This window comes from Aulostomus chinensis, chromosome 10 (genome assembly GCF_037954235.1).
Source record: "Aulostomus chinensis isolate RoL2024-O1b breed Wild chromosome 10, RoL_Achi_v1.0, whole genome shotgun sequence".
Lineage (NCBI taxonomy): Eukaryota > Metazoa > Chordata > Actinopteri > Syngnathiformes > Aulostomidae > Aulostomus > Aulostomus chinensis.
The window spans coordinates 29,040,572-29,062,868 of record NC_141329.1 but is presented as its reverse complement, the minus strand read 5'-3'; the positions used below and the strand labels follow the sequence as shown (position 1 = coordinate 29,062,868).

General features: G+C 49.2%; 1 protein-coding gene across 1 annotated transcript in view; it reads right to left on the bottom strand.

The window, feature by feature from the left end:
- The window catches only part of plekhg2 (pleckstrin homology domain containing, family G (with RhoGef domain) member 2), a 76,701-nt gene that overhangs the window by 45,391 nt on the left and 9,013 nt on the right, over positions 1-22,297 (bottom strand). The window contains exons 3-4 of the mRNA XM_086215051.1: positions 13,985-14,065; positions 5,452-5,981 (exon numbers count right to left, since the gene is read on the bottom strand). Coding sequence (XP_086071177.1) covers positions 5,452-5,981; positions 13,985-14,033 — 579 coding nt within the window. The 5' untranslated portion in view covers positions 14,034-14,065. The remainder of the gene's footprint in view (positions 1-5,451; positions 5,982-13,984; positions 14,066-22,297) is intronic.

The following is a 22,297-nucleotide window of genomic DNA, read 5'->3' as shown; positions in this document are numbered from 1 at the left end:
TCCGTTGTCCCACTTGGCTGCAGGTCAACGGCAGGATTGTGGCTGCACGGAACAGCTCATGTTCCCCACATTTTCTCTCTTTAAACAGAACGGAACGCTCTGAATCTGATCACATTAACCCACTTTGTTTCACTTATTCAGCAAATCTCCCAAGAATTTTGACAGCGAGCTCAAACCGATCACATTGATTGGTGATTGATGGATGAGTTGAACCAGGTGACGTGACCTCAGACAGAAGGTCGAACCAAACCCACGCCTCGCGGGAAGTTTGTAAAAAAAAAAGGGTTATAAGAGCTGTCTTCACTTTCCCTTGTTCCTTCTCTTTCACTCGTCTGGGTTGTTATTGTTCTCCAACACACACATGCACGCACACACACACACACACACACACACACACACACACTCACACACAGGCCTATTATGGTAGTTGGTTCAGATTCCTGCTGAGCGTGACATCATGTAGCCTCAATCAAAACCAGACTTCAGCAAAACCTCAAATATAGAGAGCAGAAGGAATGAAGGCTTACATTACAGCACAACACACACACACACACGCACGCACACACGCACGCACCCTCTATCAGACCTCCTTCCCTGTCAGAAATGAACAGTTACATTCCAGTTAAAATTGGGTTTTTTTGGACGTGGTTCTGATGGACGCTGTTTACCCATGATGCAACACGGGCGAGGTTGACCAGATGGAAACTTGCCTGCATGTTCAGAAAAACAAACAAGACAACTAGAACTGAGAAAACGCATCGCACTCATATTTTATCGTTCAGCTACCATGTTGCAGTACTTCAGTGTAAATTAACAGCCCGTACAGTGTGTTTGTGTCGAGGTGCGTTTGTGCGGTGGTGTTTGTGTCGAGGTGCGTTTGTGCGGTGGTGTTTGTGTCGAAGTGCGTTTGTGCGGTGGTGTTTGTGTCGAGGTGCGTTTGTGCGGTGGTGTTTGTGTCGAGGTGCGTTTGTGCGGTGGTGTTTGTGTCGAGGTGCGTTTGTGCGGTGGTGTTTGTGTCGAGGTGCGTTTGTGCGGTGGTGTTTGTGTCGAGGTGCGTTTGTGCGGTGGTGTTTGTGTCGAGGTGCGTTTGTGCGGTGGTGTTTGTGTCGAGGTGCGTTTGTGCGGTGGTGTTTGTGTCGAGGTGCGTTTGTGTCAAGGTGCGTTTGTGCGGTGGTGTTTGTGTCGAGGTGCGTTTGTGCGGTGGTGTTTGTGTCGAGGTGCGTTTGTGCGGTGGTGTTTGTGTCGAGGTGCGTTTGTGCGGTGGTGTTTGTGTCGAGGTGCGTTTGTGCGGTGGTGTGTTTGTGTCGAGGTGCGTTTGTGTGGTGGTGTTTGTGTCGAGGTGCGTTTGTGCGGTGGTGTGTTTGTGTCGAGGTGTGTTTGTGCGGTGGTGTGTTTGTGTCGAGGTGCGTTTGTGTCGAGGTGCGTTTGTGTCGAGGTGCGTTTGTGCGGTGGTGTGTTTGTGTCGAGGTGCGTTTGTGCGGTGGTGTTTGTGTCGAGGTGCGTTTGTGCGGTGGTGTTTGTGTCGAGGTGCGTTTGTGCGGTGGTGTGTTTGTGTCGAGGTGCGTTTGTGTGGTGGTGTTTGTGTCGAGGTGCGTTTGTGCGGTGGTGTGTTTGTGTCGAGGTGTGTTTGTGTCGAGGTGCGTTTGTGTCAAGGTGCGTTTGTGCGGTGGTGTTTGTGTCGAGGTGCGTTTGTGCGGTGGTGTTTGTGTCGAGGTGCGTTTGTGCGGTGGTGTTTGTGTCGAGGTGCGTTTGTGCGGTGGTGTTTGTGTCGAGGTGCGTTTGTGCGGTGGTGTTTGTGTCGAGGTGCGTTTGTGCGGTGGTGTGTTTGTGTCGAGGTGTGTTTGTGTCGAGGTGCGTTTGTGTCGAGGTGCGTTTGTGCGGTGGTGTTTGTGTCGAGGTGCGTTTGTGCGGTGGTGTTTGTGTCGAGGTGCGTTTGTGAGGTGGTGTTTGTGTCGAGGTGCGTTTGTGCGGTGGTGTTTGTGTCGAGGTGCGTTTGTGTGGTGGTGTTTGTGTCGAGGTGCGTTTGTGTGGTGGTGTTTGTGTCGAGGTGCATTTGTGCGGTGGTGTGTTTGTGTCGAGGTGTGTTTGTGCGGTGGTGTGTTTGTGTCGAGGTGCGTTTGTGCGGTGGTGTGTTTGTGTCGAGGTGCGTTTGTGTCGAGGTGTGTTTGTGCGGCGGTGTGTTTGTGTCGAGGTGAGTTTGTGTCGAAGTGTGTTTGTGCGGCGGTGTGTTTGTGTCAAGGTGCGTTTGTGTCGCAGTGTGTTTGTGTCGAGGTGCGTTTGTGTCGCAGTGTGTTTGTGCGGCGGTGTGTTTGTGTCGAGGTGCGTTTGTGTCGAGGTGTGTTTGTGCGGCGGTGTGTTTGTGTCAAGGTGTGTTTGCGTCGAGGTGCGTTTGTGCGGCGGTGCAGCAGCAGGACAGCCCGCCTTGTCTCACACCATCCCATCGTGTCACTTTGCTCTGCTTGATAAGCAGAGATCCGTCGCCAGGGTAACAAAGACCTCGGCAACTAAACAGTTTTCAGGATCAGGATGTTTTCTGCCACCTTTCGTCACAACATGCCAGGACAGAGCAGTGGACATTTTCAAGCGTTGTTATGGCGACAAAACTTGGGGGAGACGTGCAGGATGTGTCAGCTGTGTTCATTCTTTGATAGCTTCCACGTTCGGAACCCCAGATATTATTGCCTCATACATAGTATGTGAATATAAACACGCCAGTTATTTCGTTTTGTCATACGTGCTCCAAGTCAGGAGGCCTTTGGACTCCATGTTGGTACCAAGTAGCTGTGCGCCTGCTGACAAAGCTGGAATCTGGCGAGACGCTGGGATATTTTCAGACGTAACGCCATCAGGCGGCTCACCAGTCTGTTTCTGACAGTTTACCACCTGTGGCATCATAAAAAATGAACAAAAATGCTCTGCTGTTTCTTCTGATACGTTCAGGTTTTCATTTTCATAACACGAGATATTTTCAGGGTGTTAAAAGTTTGAAAAACTCTGGTAGCTGAAGAGTTAAGAATGGACGGGAGTCCGGGGCCTAATAAACATTTATGAGCACAGAAACTCAAGGAAACTTCTTCTCTGTTACCAGTTAATAATTAGAGCCTGTGACATCAGCAGCTGCTCTGGTGAGTCACGTGTGACGATGAACGTGAGCCGGGACGGATGAAGCAACAAAAGAAGAAAGATGTGGTGGTGAGAGCAGCGGGAGGAGAAGCTGAGGCAGCTGATAACGGTGATGACAGCCGGCCTCAGCGTGGGATGGCAGAGGATGAAAGCAGCCGTAAATTCTCTCTTTTACTTCAAAAGGATGTTTCACACTCGGGTCGGACAGGCGAAGGCAAACAGGCGGGCCGGCTGCTGCGGCACCTGGACCAACGACGGACGGAGTGCACGTCTCCAGCCAGACATGCTTCACTCTGTCAGTAAAAGCCTCACAGATTAGGATGTAAGGTGAGAGGCTGGGAGATTTCCCAGAGTGCAACAGGAACAATAACACTTCAGCTGGAACTGAAAAACTCTGTTTTGGTAGCCAGGGAGGTTCTCTGATTACAAAAAGTCTGTCTCAAATGTCCCTGAGAGCATGTCCATGAACGCAGCACGTCCACCAATGCAGCACATCTAGGAACGCAACACATCCATGAACGCAGCACGTCCACCAACGCAGCACATCTAGGAACGCTACTCGTTCATGAACGCAGCATGTCCACCAACGCAGCACATCTAGGAACACTACTCGTTCATGAACGCAGCATGTCCACCAACGCAGCACACCTAGGAACGCTACTCGTTCATGAACGCATCACGTCCACCAACGCAGCACATCTAAGAACACAACACGTCCATGAACGCAGCACTTACACCAACGAAGCACATCTAGGAACGCTACTCGTTCATGAACGCAGCATGTCCACCAACGCAGCACGTCCACAAACGCAGCACATTCACAAACACAGCACGTCATCTAATGCGGCATAGCCACAAACGCAGTACATCTAGGAACGCAACACATCCATGAACGCAGCACATCTAGAAACGCTACTCGTTCATGAATGCAGCACGTCCACCAATGCAGCACGTCCACAAACGCAGCACATCTAGGAACGCTACTTGTTCATGAACACAGCACGTCCACCAACGCAGCACGTCCACAAACGCAGCACATCTAGGAACGCTACTCGTTCATGAACGCAGCATGTCCACCAACGCAGCACATTCACAAACGCAGCCCGTCGTCTAATGCGGCATGGCCACAAATGCAATATAAATCTAGGAACGCAACACATCCATGAACACAGCACGTCCACCAACGCAGCAAATCTAGAAACGCTACTCGTTCATGAACGCAGCACGTCCACCAACGCAGCACATCTAGGAACGCTACTCGTTCATGAACACAGCACGTCCACCAACGCAGCACATCTAGGAACGCTACTCATTCATGAACGCAGCACGTCCACCAACGCAGCACATCTAGGAACGCTACTCGTTCATGAACACAGCACGTCCACCAACGCAGCAAATCTAGAATTGCTACTCGTTCATGAACGCAGCACGTCCACCAACGCAGCACATCTAGGAACGCTACTCGTTCATGAACACAGCACGTCCACCAACACAGCACATCTAGGAACGCTACTCATTCATGAACGCAGCACGTCCACCAACGCAGCACATCTAGGAACGCTACTCATTCATGAACGCAGCACGTCCACCAACGCAGCACATCTAGGAACGCTACTCGTTCATGAACACAGCACGTCCACCAACGCAGCACATCTAGGAACGCTACTCATTCATGAACACAGCACGTCCACCAACGCAGCACGTCCACAAACACAGCACATCTAGGAACGCTACTCGTTCATGAACGCAGCACGTCCACAAACACAGCACATCTAGGAACGCTACTCGTTCATGAACGCAGCATGTCCACCAACGCAGCACATTCACAAACGCAGCCTGTCATCTAATGCGGCATGGCCACAAATGCAATATACATCTAGGAACGCAACACATCCATGAACGCAGCACATCCACCAACGCAGCACATCTAGGAACGCTACTTGTTCATGAACACAGCACGTCCACCAACGCAGCACATCTAGGAACGCTACTCGTTCATGAACACAGCACGTCCACCAACGCAGCACGTCCACAAACGCAGCACATCTAGGAATGCTACTCATTCATGAACGCAGCACGTCCACCAACGCAGCATGGCAGCAGATCTACGTCAGATGATCCGCTAACAAGTGCTACAACTCTCCTCCACCTTTCTGAAAACCTTCACTCTTATTAACCCTTAAACACAGCAAATAAAAGCAAAGTACAAAAAACAGAAGAGTAGGAAGAAGTAGAATTAAAAAGTAACAGTGTCTCATAATGAATGTGTGTGTGTGTGTGTATGACTGAATAGCTTAAGAGTGAGCGATTAAATCCAGTAGTTCGTACCTCCACGATGCTCTTCAGGTCTCTGACGTAGGCTTGTTCCGTCTCCACGATCTCCATCACCACTCGCTCAAGCCGCGAAAGCTGCCTGGGCGTGGCCACAGATGCTACCGCCACTGCAGGATTGGTCAAGTGTCCATTAGGGGGATGACCTCCAGTCACCTTGGCAACACAGACCCTGCCTCCCCCATGAGACGTGACGAGGGGCGTGAGATCCAGACTGATGTCCGAGCCGTTCCTCTTTGGCGTAGATGATGATGACGATGATGACAGGGTAGCATTGTAGGTGGGCACGGTGCCGTATGGCAGCGAAGAAGACGATGAGGAGGATGAAGAGGAGGAGGAGTGGGTGGCATCCTGCAGGGAGACGGAGGACGCCGAGGAGGAGAGGGAGAGGGAGGCGGGACGCTCGCCGTCCGAGCAGACGGTGTTAACAGAGGTGCAGGAGGAGGACGAAGCCCCTCTTTCGCCTGATGACATCATCCTACCCACAATCCCACTCAGAGACGAGACTGAGGAGGGACGCTTGGCAGCTGCAGAGGAAGGAAGAGAATTTTAGTCAACAATGTCACCCAGAAACTTTCTGGTGAAACTTCACCCTGAGACAGGCGCCGCTGGGCCACTCTTCCAAATACAGGATTTAAATAAAGTTACACAGAGTTTAGACGTGCTGGTCGCTAAAATCCATCACCTGAACAGCTGTGCATGCGTGTGCACGCGTGTGTGTGTGTGCTCACCATAAAATACAACAACATACCTGCCAATCAGTCAAACACACACCTCTGCTCAGCATCCACCCGTCAAACAATCATGACAGAAATGTAAGTTTGAGCTTCCTGTGTGTAAACAGGAAGTACGAGTGAACAGCACACAACTTCCTGCTTGTCACTTCTCTTTTCCTCCGATTTAAATGAGACACACACACACACACACACACACACACACACACACACATTTCCTTTGTGTCTGAACCCCCAAACCTCCTTGTGTGTCTTCTTCATTTTGAAACATGCTGGTAAATTCTTGTTGCACAAACAGGAAACAGAACAATGTTTGTATTTGTCTTTCATGGCTCGAGGCTGAATGAGGGATCGATAGTTGTAATGACACCTGTCGCACACACACACGTTTAATATTCACAGTGCAGACAACACACCTGCTGCTGGCGGAGACATGAGAGGAGCTCGGAGCTCATTAGATTCCAGACGTCCCAGCAGCAGGAAATTCCCACCATCGACTGTTAAACCAGGACACCTGTCCAAATATTCCCAGAAGAACCTTCTCCATCAGGTGACAGACGTCCCAGAGCAGGTTTTTACATGACCAAGTAGCAGCTGTGTAGTGAAGCATCACCTCACACACACGTGTGTGTTCACACACTCACGCTGGGGGCTTGAGGGGTTCTTCGAGTTTCATCTGGAGAAACATTCTTCAGAGAACCAGCTGGTTTTCTGAAGTTAGAACAGACCGGATCATTTCTCCACTTGTTTCATTTAGCTAGAGGCGAGTGTTAGCGTTAGCATGTTAGCAGGGGCAGCCAGGTTTGAGCCTCGGAATCCCAAATGTTTTTATGCTGCTGTTGCAAATGTTCCACTCCAACACTCGTTTCACTCTTCATAACACCATGATTTATTTCATACTGATCAACCACATGAACCAATAAACTGTCGGCGCTGTCTCCGGCTCAGATCCTGCCTGATGATGACAACCTTGTCACTTCTTCGCCATGGAGAGACGACAGCATGATGACACTGTGGTGTTTCTGCAGCGTCCGGCTGATTCATGTTGTCCAGCTCTTCAATTGTAAGAATTATTTCTGAAACACCGGCGGTGCTGATGGCACCAACACCAGGACAGGATGACGGGTTGTAGCAGAAAGACGCCATTCATTTGACGCATGCAGACATGAGAGCCACATTTAATGGAACATTCATGTAATGAGGGTTTGACGGTGCGAAGTCTTAAGCTAACGTGCTAATGAAAGCTAACGTGCTTGTTGTTCTGTTTGATCGTTTGGGTCGAATGATTTTATTTCATGTTTTTTGCAAATCAACTTTTGAGGAAATATGATTGACAAGCAGATTCAAGCATACGCTGCTCCTTCAGCCTTCCTTCAGGACATCACATCTCTGATCTGGAGCTCAGCAACACAGCGCCAGTACAAACACACAGCAAGAGGAGTTTCACTCAGTTACTGGTGAGTGGTTTGAACCCTGCTGGGAGTGAAAAGGGTTTTCGGAGTTTATTTACAAGGCATTTCGAGGTGTTTCAGGTCTGAACAGGTTAACTGTCTTTGTTTTGTTGCTGTGCTAATTGTGGGAACCTTGTTTGTTCTGATTTTATCGTCGTGACATTTTATCCCACGTACTCTTGATTGTTATTCTGATTCCTTGGCTTCTGTGTGCACGGACGGTGTGGTATGTGTTCTCCCACACATTTGCATGAGAAGGAGACCCGCGGCGCTCTCTTTGATCCAGTAAACACAATTCGCTGTCAGCGGTGTTAGAAGGAGGAATTCCCCGTTCAAGACGCGCCGTGAAACTGTGAGGCGGCGTGGATTCCTGCGTGTGTGATTACAGTAATAAGAGCTGACAGAAGCTCCTCATGCTCATTACGGCGCTGATGCAACATGTCGGAGTTTCCAGCAAAAGAAGGGACGAACTGTTCCACCAAGAATGTTTTATACCAACGCTTCAATCATTTACAGTGATGAAACTACAGGTAACTGAGAGTGAAGAGATGGAGGCACATCTGCCCCGTACAGACAGAAGCGTCGTCTGGCCTCGAGGGTTTTTTATTACATGATCAATAACCCTTTCACACGGAACCAGATGTTGGAACATTCTCCAGCGTGAAAGGATACAATCAGATCTCAGCACCAGTGGTGGTGTGTGTCGGCGCCAGCTCTGATTGGCGGTCACAGAAACATGACTCTGCCCCTTCCTGATGGATGCCATGAGACTTTGCTGTCCGCAGATGTTGCAAACACACCTGTCACCTGCAGAGCAACAACAGCAGCCACGTCTCACTGCTGCACAAACAACAAACACAACAGTGGCGCCGTGCTGGCTTGGAAAAACACACATCGACCAGAACGTCTCACACTGGCGCTCTGACACGGGCAGAACCCCCAACCCACAGAACCTCGGTTGCTGTTCTAAACACAGCAGGTCCAGAACGTTCTTGTACTAAGAGACCAAACCTCCCCATCCGAAGGTGCAGGCCGAAGTGCTGATCAACTTCCACCTGAGTTATGAGTCAAACTGCGTCTGGGTTGATCAGATATGAATGAACGATCCGTCACGCGTGTACTGGGATGACACCAGTTGACACGCATGCTTTCAATGTTACAAACACGAGTTAAGTCAACAAAGGTTCCGTTTGTTTCACTGAATGTCGACAGTCGAAGCAGTTTGGACCCGCCCACGGGGGAGCGTAACGTAAACCACACGCTGCACTCGTGGGAATGCAGCTTCAGGCTCAGAGTCAACAACAGAGCTCCGCCCCCCCGCCGAGAAAATACAACAAGCGATCCAATGTGTTGGAACAGGAGAACTTAATAGAACATTAGAATGTTCAACAGACCCGCGTACATTCAAACCGCCAGCGACGGAGACTTCAGCTTGAGCTCGTTGGCGTTTAGAGAGGCAAATCTTTCACACTCGCCCTTCTCGGCACGTTTAGCAGCTTCAGAGCTTCAGGAGAGAACAAACGACGGCGTGATGAACACATGAACGATCACATCCGACTGTCAAAGCAGGACACCTGCAGAAGTTAACATCAGTTTCCATCCACTGCGCTGTCGCTGCACTGTTGCATCTGCCGAGCCTCCTGGACGCGTGCAAGTTGTGCGTTCAACTTCTCTCCTCTTCTGACGCGCGTCTGAGACATGAAACCCTCCTGCAGAGGCGGCACTGAGCGCCTTCATCGCCTCACAACCTTGCATGCTAACATTACGATGCAGTTTTTTATTAATATGCACTGTCCCCCTCTTAAATAAATACAAATAATAATTAACAAATAGCATCGTACAAAATTTGTGTCCACTCAACTGTCACAATTCCATCCCCTGACCCCTCGTTGACCCCTCGCTGACCCCTCAATGACCCCTCGCTCACCCGAAGGTGAAGTTGATATTATCGCTTGATCTCACATTTAATATCCAAAATATTGTTGAGGGAATCAAACACAGAGGAAGAAGAAGGAGAGAAAAAAGATGGCCCTTTGACCTGTGTGTGTGATTGTGTGTGTGTGTGTGGGCGTGCATATGCGTGTCTGGAAGGTTTTCAGGAGATAAAGCAACATGTTGACAGAGACAGGAAGTGAGTTTTCTCACACCATCGTTTACCCAACAGCTGACCGATGTCACAGTCAACCCGCATGAGCTATGACCTTTGACCCTACCACTCCGCCGCCTAGCCAAAGGCTTTGGAACACACACTTACACACACCCTTCGAGTTTCCTCTGTGCTCCAGTGTTTACTTTCATTGCTGGAGTCAGAACTTCGCTCAACATCATCTGGCGTCACACTTCCTCCTGAGCGAGAGCTGAACGTCCTCCAGCAGACACGAGATGCCACAGAAACGGCAGCGAGTGTGTTCACGCCATCCATTTACCCTCCCGTCAACAGATCCCATGTGACCTACGGATCCGCGTATGGAAGCCTGATATGCTGATGCTGCACTTAAGTGAAGCCATGTCAAACATGACAAAATAACATGTGGTGCTACGGAAGCCCTGAGGGAGAGGACAGAAGAGACACCCCTCTGTCCCGTACCTTCCCAAATGTTTCTTCTCACGTGTTTCAAGGTTTTCAGGAGCGTTTTCAATTTTTTTCAGACGACAAGGGATTTTTTTTTCTTTTCTTGGTGTTTTAAGGAGTTGAACTTAATGCAGCCACAAGAGGGTGACAGCGACTCCATCAGCCACTCATCTCTCAAAGATATTTAAACTAAATACTGTGTTTTGTCATTCAAGTACTCTGTAACGGGTCTCTTGATCACACAAATAAGTTTTTCTCCCTCCTGTTTTACTTCTTTTTGACTCCAGAATGCAGAAAGGGCCAGCTACGTATATTTAGCCTGAAGCTAATGGAGACTGATGGCTAACAAGCTAAACTAAACTGCCTAAAAATAAGGTCCCGTACAAACAAACTCAAACCCGTGTGGTGCAACTGTGATAAAGCAAGAACCAAACCAGCAGCTGCTCCAGAGATGTGGATCACACGGGACGCGTTAGCTGTCCTCCTCTTTAGCATCAAGCTAAATGTTTGGGCTGCTGCTCTCTGACTTCTGGAGTCACCAAGAATTGATGCAGGAGGAAAAACTACAACATTTACAGCAAATTACACTGTTTAGGAGATGAAACACTGCGAAGTTACTTCAAAATGTACTACTTGTATTCAATGTGAAGGTGCAAGTACTTTCTATTTCCCACTCCAAACCAACAGCAAGTCACAGTGACTCACTGTCGCCTCTTGAGGGACTTGGTGGGATTACAGACGGACGGAACACGAGCCTACTGAAAACTTGTGTGTTGTTTTACTTTCTGCTTCTAGTTTTTCTTTCTGTCAGAATGTTTGTTATCAGACGGCCAACAACAGTGAGGCCTCACAACCCCGTCAGAGACACACAAACTGTAGTTAAAAATACAGAGTCTGATTGACTCCTTTATTTTGTTCCCCAGTTGTGTTCCTTCCTCCTCCTCCTCCCCAGTTCTATTCTGTCGTCGGTAGCCTTATCTGGGCATTCGCTCTATTTTCTGCTTCATTCTTTTCTATGGTTATAATCAACAGATCTATGTGTGTGCGTGCATGTGTGTGTGTGTGTGTGTGTGTGTGAGAGAGACATTGTTCAGTGCTACAATTTATCACCACAAACCATACAACTTCCTGCACACGAACTCTACATTACTGCGAGTCTGTGCATGTGGTTGTGTGTGTGTGTGTGTGAAAGTGCGCGTGTGTGTATGTGTCCCTGCCAGTACAATGTTCAGTGCCATGTTTGTCTACAAATCTCATGATTATATGCATGTTTTTATGCAAGCGTGTGCGCGCCTGTGACAGGAAGTCACAGCTCAGAGGAACGTTGAGCTGTGACTCAGAAATAAATCAAACTAAAATGGTGTTTTAATGACTCGCAGCTTTGCAGGGAAAACTCGAGCAGCAACAAACTACATCATTAAACACCAGACTGGTGGATGGTGGAGGTTCAGTTCTACATCAGATCCACCAGTAAACACCAGACCGGTGGATGGTGGAGGTTCAGGTCTACATCAGATCCACCAGTAAACACCAGACTGGTGGATGGTGGAGGTTCAGTTCTACATCAGATCCACCAGTAAACACCAGACCGGAGGATGGTAGAGGTTCAGCTCTACATCAGATCCACCAGTAAACACCAGACTGGTGGATGGTGGAGGTTCAGTTCTACATCAGATCCACCAGTAAACACCAAACCGGTGGATGGTGGAGGTTCAGTTCTACATCAGATCCACCAGTAAACACCAGACCGGTGGATGGTGGAGGTTCAGTTCTACATCAGACCCACCAGTAAACACCAGACCGGTGGATGGTGGAGGTTCAGTTCTACATCAGACCCACCATTAAACACCAGACCGGTGGATGGTGGAGGTTCAGTTCTACATCTGATCCACCAGTAAACACCAGACCGGTGGATGGTGGAGGTTCAGTTCTACATCAGATCCACCAGTAAACACCAGACTGATGGATGGTGGAGGTTCAGTTCTACATCAGATCCACCAGTAACACCAGACCGGTGGATGGTGGAGGATAGTTCTACATCAGATCCACCAGTAACACCAGACCGGTGGATGGTGGAGGTTCAGGTCTACATCAGATCCACCAGTAACACCAGACCGGTGGATGGTGGAGGTTCAGTTCTACATCAGATCCACCAGTAACACCAGACCGGTGGATGGTGGAGGTTCAGTTCTACATCAGATCCACCAGTAACACCAGACCGGTGGATGGTGGAGGTTCAGTTCTACATCTGATCCACCAGTAACACCAGACCGGTGGATGGTGGAGGTTCAGGTCTACATCAGATCCACCAGTAACACCAGACCGGTGGATGGTGGAGGTTCAGTTCTACATCTGATCCACCAGTAACACCAGACCGGTGGATGGTGGAGGTTCAGGTCTACATCAGATCCACCAGTAAACACCAGACTGGTGGATGGTGGAGGTTCAGGTCTACATCAGATCCACCAGTAAACACCAGACCGGTGGATGTTGGAGTGGTGGAGTCTTAAAAACCTGGGTTGCTAACAAGAGTCTGGAGGAGTCTACAGAGGCGATCTTGATGAACTCTACCTGGAAGATTCTCTCTTTCTTTCTTTCTTGAATTTATTTGATCTCCCGTCGGAGAAACTTGTCTTGGAGGACAGACCCCCCATGCTGCTACATATCTTGGACAATGCAGTGTAAACATATACAGTGCAGACAAACACAACACCCGCCCAAAATCCCCCCAAAAAGCAAAAAATCTTACAGGCATATGCACCGCCCACACTGCCCTCATGTCCTCCTGCATGTCTGCCTGCGTCCCTCTAATTGCTTGATAATTAAGCTGGTAGCATATCGGATAAATGAGTTTTTAGTAGCGGTTTAGTACAGAAAGGGGTCCTCTACCTCCTTCCTGACTTTCGGAGCTCAAATTGGGAGTGCAGCACATGGGAAGCATCATCTATGAGGTTGTTGGCCTGTTGAATAACAGACTGGACATATATGTCCTGGGGGGCAGGGGGTGGGGCTGCCCCATTACCTTCCCTGCTGTCTTAACCAGGTTGGATATCTGAGCTTTATATTTAAAAAAGACGCCGCAAGAAGTGAAGGCGCTGATGAATCCTCGAGCAGACATTTGATACCTGTGTCTGCCAGTTGAGCTTCTTATCAATGTAAACCCCCCAGTATTTGTAAGAGAAGACCAGCTTGATGTTCTCGCCATTTATGGAGATCATCAACTTTTGTTCACCAGAGCTGATTTACTGGTTCAATCACCACAATCACATGGAGCGAGGGGAGGAATGGGAGGAACCAGGAGATGACCACTTCCTGTTGGTGGAGTCACCAGGAGATGACCACTTCCTGTTGGTGGAGTCACCAGGAGATGACCACTTCCTGTAGGACAACAAACACACCTCATCCCTGACATCCCTTCGCCGCTCTACAAGCCGCACAGACCAACTGCAACATCAGGATGGATTTTACGTATTTCTGTGATTGGTCATGAATGCCCCGTTGGTTTATCCAAGAAAACATACGATAAAATGTAGCTTCTGGCATCTGAAGCATCTTCATGAGGTCGCGGTGGTGATTGATGGCTGTTGAACAGTGGTAAGTTTGGTTCAGTGCCTGTCTGACTGGCATCACTCGGTAAAACTGCCGTTTGAACACTCAACGTCAGCTACAATGTTCAGAAACAAGAGGACCAGGCGACACCCAAACGTGCCAGCTGTAATCCACCAACTCTCCCTGTTTGTCTTTTTAAAGGCAAAGGCAGTCCATCTATTTACCTGCGTTGCTAGGCGATCTCTGGCTCCCACGCCGTGAACCCTCAGGCATGTTGTGATGATGTCACAGGAAGAAGAAAAATCCTGCAGAAAGATGAGGAAGAAAAAAAACCCTTAGACATCATCACAGTGCAGCTTTTCTTCGACACGATCGCCCGGGGGAGGCACACGGAGATTTACGACTCACGGAGGTCGGAGGGAACGAACGGACGTTTTATACAAAGAAATTCTGTCTTCTTTCGTGTGAAAAGAGTGAGGACATGTGTAATGTTTGGCTGAAGGACAAGAATGTGGCCTCTTCTCTTAACTGCAGGCGCAGGCGTGTGTGTGTGTGAGTGTGTGTGTGTGTGTGTGTGTGTGTGTGTGTGTGAGTGTGTGTGTGTGTGTGTGTGTGTGTGTGTGTGTGTGTGAGAGTGTGTGTGTGTGTGTGTGTGTGTGTGTGTATCCACTGAAGGATAATGGCCTCCAACAAAGTTATTGATTCAGTCACACAGGTTGACCCAATTAATCCATTGTACATGAACGAGTGTCTGCATGGAAATGTGGGTCACGGGGGGGGGGGGGGTACAAGCCAGATGCAGAAATGATCCACAGGTTGCTGGTTCAAATCCCACACACGGGAAGTTGGATTGGAAATTGAACAGGAAATATTTCTTTTATGGTTCTGGAATGTTTGGAGAACATTCCTGCTGGTCTGAAGGACCTCGTTCCTGAATGGCCACAATGTGGAGTTCTATAAAGTGTAGAGGACATGACTTAGAACATTCAAATGTTCTGGGGACTTTAGGAGTGCAGCTGTGGAGGGCTGCCACATCCACATATCCACAACCAGTCCTATCGAGGCTCCAGCAGCACCAGTACAAATGAAAGGCTGGATTACTGTGGATTCCCTGCACTGGATCCCGGTCAGATCCGCAACTGAGTTCTCGATTCTTCCTCTGACATCCAAAGGCCTCAACAATCAGGAACCTTCATACCTGACAGAGGTCATTGTTCCCCACGTCCCAGCAAGAAGCCTTCACTCCCAGGATGCTGCTGGGCTCCGAGGGTAGAATGGGAGGTGGCACCCTAAAGTTCTGACCACAATTTATACCTACACTTGTTTATTGATTTGTCAATATTTCCTTTACAGATGATGATGCTTTCACCTGTAGATACTCATTGTTTTTACTGTTTGAGAGATGCTGAAACTCAGAGTCTAAAGTCTAACGTAACCTGCGCTGAACTAGAAGTGATTTACCAGCACCGTGAAAGAAGCACAAAATCCATGAAACAGTTGGGCCTGAACAAGCCAACAAGAGAGCGACGTGAGGTTCTGAATCAGAGAAGCCACACAGTTAGCATCAATCAATCAATCAAATAAACCAATCAACTTAGTGAGGGTGGGTGCAGCATGAGTGACAGGCGCGTGTGGTTCTCTGAGGTCCTTAAGACGCTTGTCAGTAGGACACACAACTCCACCCCACCTCTGGAGGTATTTCCAGGTGTATCTGCTTCAAGCACACCTCATCAAAAACAGACGCAACCCAGCAACCAAACCCTGATGGTTAGCATGTGTGTATGTATGTGTGTGTGTGTGTGTGTGTGTGTGTGTGTGTGTTGATGCAGCCAGATTGTGTTGCTATGGCAATAACACAATCCTGAATACGCCACAGCTCATCATCCTCGATACCAGAGTCCAGTACGGCAAGTGGACCCCATGACACTTTGACCAAACCCAAAACCTTTGAATACTTTTCACCATTTATTTGCAGGATGGCCAGCGTGGCGTCCACACCGGCGTGGCGTCCACACCGGCGTGGCGTCCACACCGGCGTGGCGTCCACACCGGCGTGGCGTCCACACCGGCGTGGCGTCCACACCGGCGTGGCGTCCACACCGGCGTGGCGTCCACACCGGCGTGGCGTCCACACCGGCGTGGCGTCCACACCGGCGTGGCGTCCACACCGGCGTGGCGTCCACACCGGCGTGGCGTCCACACCGGCGTGGCGTCCACACCGGCGTGGCGTCCACACCGGCGTGGCGTCCACACCGGCGTGGCGTCCACACCGGCGTGGCGTCCACGGCAGCACAGAGTTCCTCAGCGCCGTCAACCACAAGGGTGATAAAAAGCAACAGGTTGTTGCTCATCAATCCAATTGTCCCACAATGTAATGAACTACAAAAATGGAGGACTTTATCACCGCAAGGAAAATATTCGATTTTCATTTTGGATGTAAATGAAAAATAAAACATTCACACTTGATCAAAAAAATAGAGTAGAAATGACACGGGTGTGTCAGACGAACCCTGGATGTCTTTTGTGTTGCCTTTACTGTCGCGTGGACTGGTGGGGCCCTTTAGCGTTTACATCAATGCAAAGATGATGAGGCATATTTCATATTTGAGACTCTTTCTTTCTGCCTGTGCAATATTAATAATAATAATTTGCATGCTCCTGTTTCTGAATCATGCTAATGGAAGTGATGAATGATACATGCGTGCCGAAAACTCCATCACCTTCTCTAGAAGTCGAGCCGCCACCCAGAATAGTCCGGCCAAACATGTGGCTCTGGTGACTTCGCATCCCACAAGAGTTGAGAAGTGAACATATGTAGAAAATTATAGGCAATTAAAGGCAACCTCCAAACTGTAGGATTACACATTGAGTTAAAACCGTCGGGCTAATCTGAACGACACAGTCGTGTCACATGCTGCAGCACTATAATCTCTACATTATAAATATAGAAGACCAGCGTTCCTGCTTTTTCTTTGACATCAAACTCTTCCTTCTTTCCAAGAACAGTTGCTTATCAGAAGTGCAGGGAGACGCTGATCTGCCGGGCAAACAGGAATGAAACGCACCCAAGCACAGGAAGAAACATCAAACTGCAGAGCCTGGAGCATCACCGCTGACCTCTGACCTCTCAGCTTCTTTACTCCCCGTTAACACCGATAGAAACAATCCTGACAAGAAGGACAGAACTCTAGCGTGTCTGTAGACCAGCAGAACACAGTCATGATGCCAGAACCCATCACCAAGGTCATGGAGATCGGTTAGATCAGACTAGTTCGACTCACCAGGATCAAAGGTTGCACTGAATCTCTGGTAATGAAAGAGATCCGATACAAAGCAACGATCCGCACCCTAAATGACCATGTAGAGAGGATCAAGATGGAGGAGAAACAGTCGTTTACTTTTGATCTCAGTATTGGCATTTTGAACACACACACACACACACACACACAGTCAACTACATAAACGTCTGAGATGGTGACTGATGTTTACCACTTAGTTACCTAAATGTGGTCCTTGACCAGAACAACACACTCACAAGAATAAACATTTAAATATGACTGCAAAGCCTGCACCCTAAACTGGTGCCACTGGTGCGTGTGTGTGTGTGTGTGTGTGTGTGTGTATGTCTTCATCAAAGATCCGACCATGTGACTACGGTTACCACAGCTTCTCCTCACCACAGTCAAATATCAAACATGGCCGCCTCCTCGCTACGGTAACCTCTCCGTCTTCAAAGTGACCCGTTACCAAGTTCTGAAAGAGGGTCTGACCCCATCTGAGAGGATCTGCCCCCCCCCCCCCCCCACTTGGACCAGGAGGTCAGAGAGTGAAGATCACGTCTTTCCTGTGAACATGACGGGCGACAGTGAAGGCGACCGAGGAGCAGAAACTGTCAGCGCTGCGGCATCGCAACTTAATGAAACCACGACGACTCCTCAGGAACAGGCTTCTTGTGGTAGACAGGAAGGGAGACGCAGGCTGTGAACGCTCCCCAGAGGCAGTGGGAGCCGAGACGTTGCCGTCCGACCTCCGTCTGTTAGCACACAGCTAAATCAGGACGGACGTCATCTGCTGTTTTTGTTTTCAATACTTTCAGTCCAGTTCCTTCTCCTCAGGTCTGACAGCTGGCAGCCAAACTCAGACCAGCAAGTACCGACTGGAGCTCATCGCCTCACAGCACAGCGGTCAGCTGGATTGTTCTCCCACAATGGAAGAGGTGGAATTCAGTCCCAGCAGTACTTCAAGGTCCAGGTTCCTGAGAAATGAATGAACATGAAACTACGGCGAGCCACGCTCTGATGGACGGACGTCTGAGGGATCTACAGCTGCGTCCCCGTCCAGCTCTTCTTATTTGGTGGAAACACAGAGGCATCGCACCGCTCAGACTTCCTGGATCGTTTGCTGAGCTGCTGGAGAGGACGTTTCAGCCAATAGTCGAACCTTGAATTGAAGAGGAAGGGTGGAACCACCGACCAGCTTTTCACTCTCGCAAGGATCCTGGTGGGGGCCTGGGAGTTCGCCCATCCGGTCTACATGTGTGTTGTGGATTTGGAGAAAGCCTGTGACCAGGCGTTGTGTTCCAGTTCTCTGCGAAAAGCAGGACTCCTTTCCGCCAGGGATCGGCCTTCACCAGGGTTCGTGGAGAGGATGTCCAGGAGTAGTCCTGGTGGAGGGAGGTTACAGCTCAGTGAGCTGAGGATGGCGTTGCTGCTTCATGAGGGATGTGGTTTGGATAGCGTCATCGGTCCGTGACCTTCAGCTCTCATTGTATCGGTTCAGATGAAGCACTTGGGATCAGGATCAGTAGCTCTAAACCTGAGGCCGTGGTTCTCAGCAGTTGAGTCCTGGAATGAGTCCTGAACCCAAGTGAAGGAGTTCAAGTATCCTGGTTCGTGTGCCAGCTACTGACGACATCTCGCAGTGGCGAGAGAAAAGGTGCGTGAATTATGAAACTCTGCGGGCCTCAGAGAATCCGCCGAATCAGCTGATCTCAAGCAGCTGCAGGGAGAGGACATCATGGTGACATCGTCAGCTCACTTCGATAGACAGGAAACACACAGTCATTGGTTACTGGGGGTGTAAAAACACTGGGAACCCACTGAGTTCCATAAATTTGTGGGAAGTTTGGAGGTTCTTCCTTCACGCACGTGTTCCTACCTGCACCATCGTCATCGTCCAACGAGAGATGAAACACATTTATGAAGACTTCTCTCTCGTTTCAGTGTTCATCTACCGTATCCACGCGTCAGTGTGCGCGCGTGCGTGCGCGTGTGTTGTTTACTGTGCTGCTCCAAGGCTGGAAACACTGCAGTATACATACGCCGCCCAGACCATGACCACACAGTTACACACACATACACACACTCAGAAGGGCCTGTGTTTAACCTCAAACCATCCTAAATTGTTGGACTAATTATCGTGACGACAAACAGCGGTCGCCAGGGAAACAACTCTCCCATATCATTATCTTTCAGCTTCAATATTAAATCCCAGGACATCTGGGAGCGACTGATCCTCCTGTGAGTGTGAGGCTACTCAGGAAGTCACAACCGCTCTTGCCCAACACCTTCAGGTAGGTTGGGGGCGTGTCGTTATTCGCTTCTGTTCACGCCAAAAATGTTCCATCTCTATCATTAGCATCCAGAGCAGAAGTGGGCGGGGCTACAATTAGGCAAATGTTTTCCTACCTTGTTGTCATTGGCAACCGTGTACTTGGTTTTAGTTTTCTTATTGTATTTGGACCAATAAATGAAAACATGTCTTTTTTGCTTTTCACCAAAAAAAGGTCTAATAAATTATTACAGCTTTTTTGCATTTAATTATGAATATAAGTCATGTGACCCAGAAGTGATGCGTGTTATTACCAGTGACAGTAACTCACCATGACAACGCCATCACTCATTCGGAGGCACAGAACCAAAGGTTTGTTGAGGACTAGAAGAGCGACTGCTGCTACTGATGAGGAGGAGGAGGAGGAGGAGGATTCCTGCTGGACACACCAGCATCCTGGACCTGAGCTAGCTGATGCTAACACTTCCCACCCACTACCAGCCATTGGGCGAAGCTAACTAGCCTGGACCTGAGCTAGCTGATGCTAACACTTCCACCCACTACCAGCCATTGGGCTAAGCTAACTAGCCTGGACCTGAGCTAGCTGATGCTAACACTTCCCACCCACTACCAGCCATTGGGCGAAGCTTACTAGCCTGGACCTGAGCTAGCTGATGCTAACACTTCCCACCCACTACCAGCCATTGGGCGAAGCTTACTAGCCTGGACCTGAGCTAGCTGATGCTAACACTTCCCACCCACTACCAGCCATTGGGCGAAGCTAACTAGCCTGGACCTGAGCTAGCTGATGCTAACACTTCCACCCACTACCAGCCATTGGGCTAAGCTAACTAGCCTGGACCTGAGCTAGCTGATGCTAACACTTCCCACCCACTACCAGCCATTGGGCGAAGCTTACTAGCCTGGACCTGAGCTAGCTGATGCTAACACTTCCCACCCACTACCAGCCATTGGGCGAAGCTTACTAGCCTGGACCTGAGCTAGCTGATGCTAACACTTCCCACCCACTACCAGCCATTGGGCTAAGCTAACTAGCCTGGACCTGAGCTAGCTGATGCTAACACAAAGTATATGTGGGTTGGGGGCCCTGCTGCAAAAAGAAAGCTGGAACAAGAGACGAAGAGGTGAGCAGGAACTCCCTCAAGGAGAGAGAGTGTTTTGACTGGTGGGAGACGAGCGGCGAGGAGGTGTCAGAGGAACAAAGAGGAGGAAGACGAAACTACTGAGTTTCCAAACAAATGGACTCACGTTTATTATTATTATTCTGACTGACTTTCTCCCGGACCTCCACCCATCCATCCACCCTCTGTCGAACCTTTGCTGCAACTCATCTGTGCTCTAAACAATGGATCCTGGATCCAAACAAAGACAACTCACAGTTTAGACAACTCAAAGTGAAGATTTCATCTCAAACGCCCCTCGAGGTCCCTCTGTGTTCAGGAGCTAATAATAATCACTGACAGGGACCGCCAGGGACAGTAAGTCTTACTATTGTTGCTATACTTACAGCTCCAGTAGCTCATTTAACTGAACTACTCCTGTCCACTTTGTTCTGCGGTTGAATCGCACCATGGTTCTACTTTTTGAGTCAATAAGAGAACCTGCGGTGTGCCTCCAAGACTGTCAGAGTAAATGTAGACGTCTTTAAGCTGAGACAGCGTGGAGTTACCGGCCATGACGGCTCCTCACTGGTCAAGTTTAAATACCACAGCGGAACCTTAAGGCCATGTGTGGAACGTCAGGCCAGTTGGGGGCTGATTGAAACGTAAACATGGCGGAGCCCCAACGACATCATCTGAGTGTGTCGGTCAGACTTTGACGGACGACTTCAGTCAGATTAACGCGTTTACGCATATCTAACTGCCGTGTGGCTGACGGTCAGGACGTCTCACCCACGGAGAGACTGACCTGTCCAAGAGTAACTATTTTAGCTGTTAGGGTCTGGAGGGACTCAAACCAACAACCTTCCGTTTGCTTTTCCTGCAGACATATCCGGGTAATGTGTCCGGACCAAACACAAAGCTGATGGTCATGTTGGGAATTAAAACCAGGTCGAAGAAGTTGTTAACTTGTGGGTTTAAAAGTTCTGCTGGTAGACACGTGGGACGTTCTCGAAAGTTTTGTCACTTCAGTTGGGGGAGACAATTTAAGAGTTTGGGGAAACAAAAACTCAAAAAGTCTTTACTTCGGTGATGTGTAGCAGTAAAAATGGTCGTACTAGCAACACGGGCACCGTACGATGGCCCAAGTAAGGTATTTTCTTTTTGCTTTTGCCACATTTTTCTCCCAAAATCTCCCCAACAAGCTTGTTGCTCCGCCCCCTCTGCTGCATCACGTGTGAGGTCATACCATACCCCCCAGTCTGAAGGCAGGGTCTTAGCAGTCAATGTTACAGGTGGACCCCAGTGGGACTTGAACCAACAACCTGTCAATATCTTCATCTCACTTTGGCTAGAAGTCAATGCAGAGAGGAATGAGGCCACTTGATTGGCCGATCTCATGAATCCACTTCCTGCAGCTGTTCTGACCCAAACCCCTCAGAAAGCCGGATGCACAGAAACTTGCTTCAACTTGATTTTACTTTTGCTCGTCTCTCACTGAATGATCCCTTAAGGGACACCTCCAAGAAAACACAACGAGCAGATGAGGTGTCAAACATCAGGGCTCGGTCTCATCGGTTTAGAGCTTTCACACCAAAAGTCTGTCTGATGCCCCCTGCAGGCCGCAATGTGACCTAGAGGTTTAAAGAGCTGGACAGAGGAAGGTTCCCCAGAGGGAGAGGTCATGAGTTCATTCCAATCTAAAGGGTTCATCCTCCTGAGACACACACACACACACACACACACACACAGACACACAAACACACACACACACACACACACACACACTCAACCAATTTCAATAATCAGAAAACTTCCATCTTCAGCAACCAAAGTCAGCTTTGGAATCAAACAGCCACCCAACAG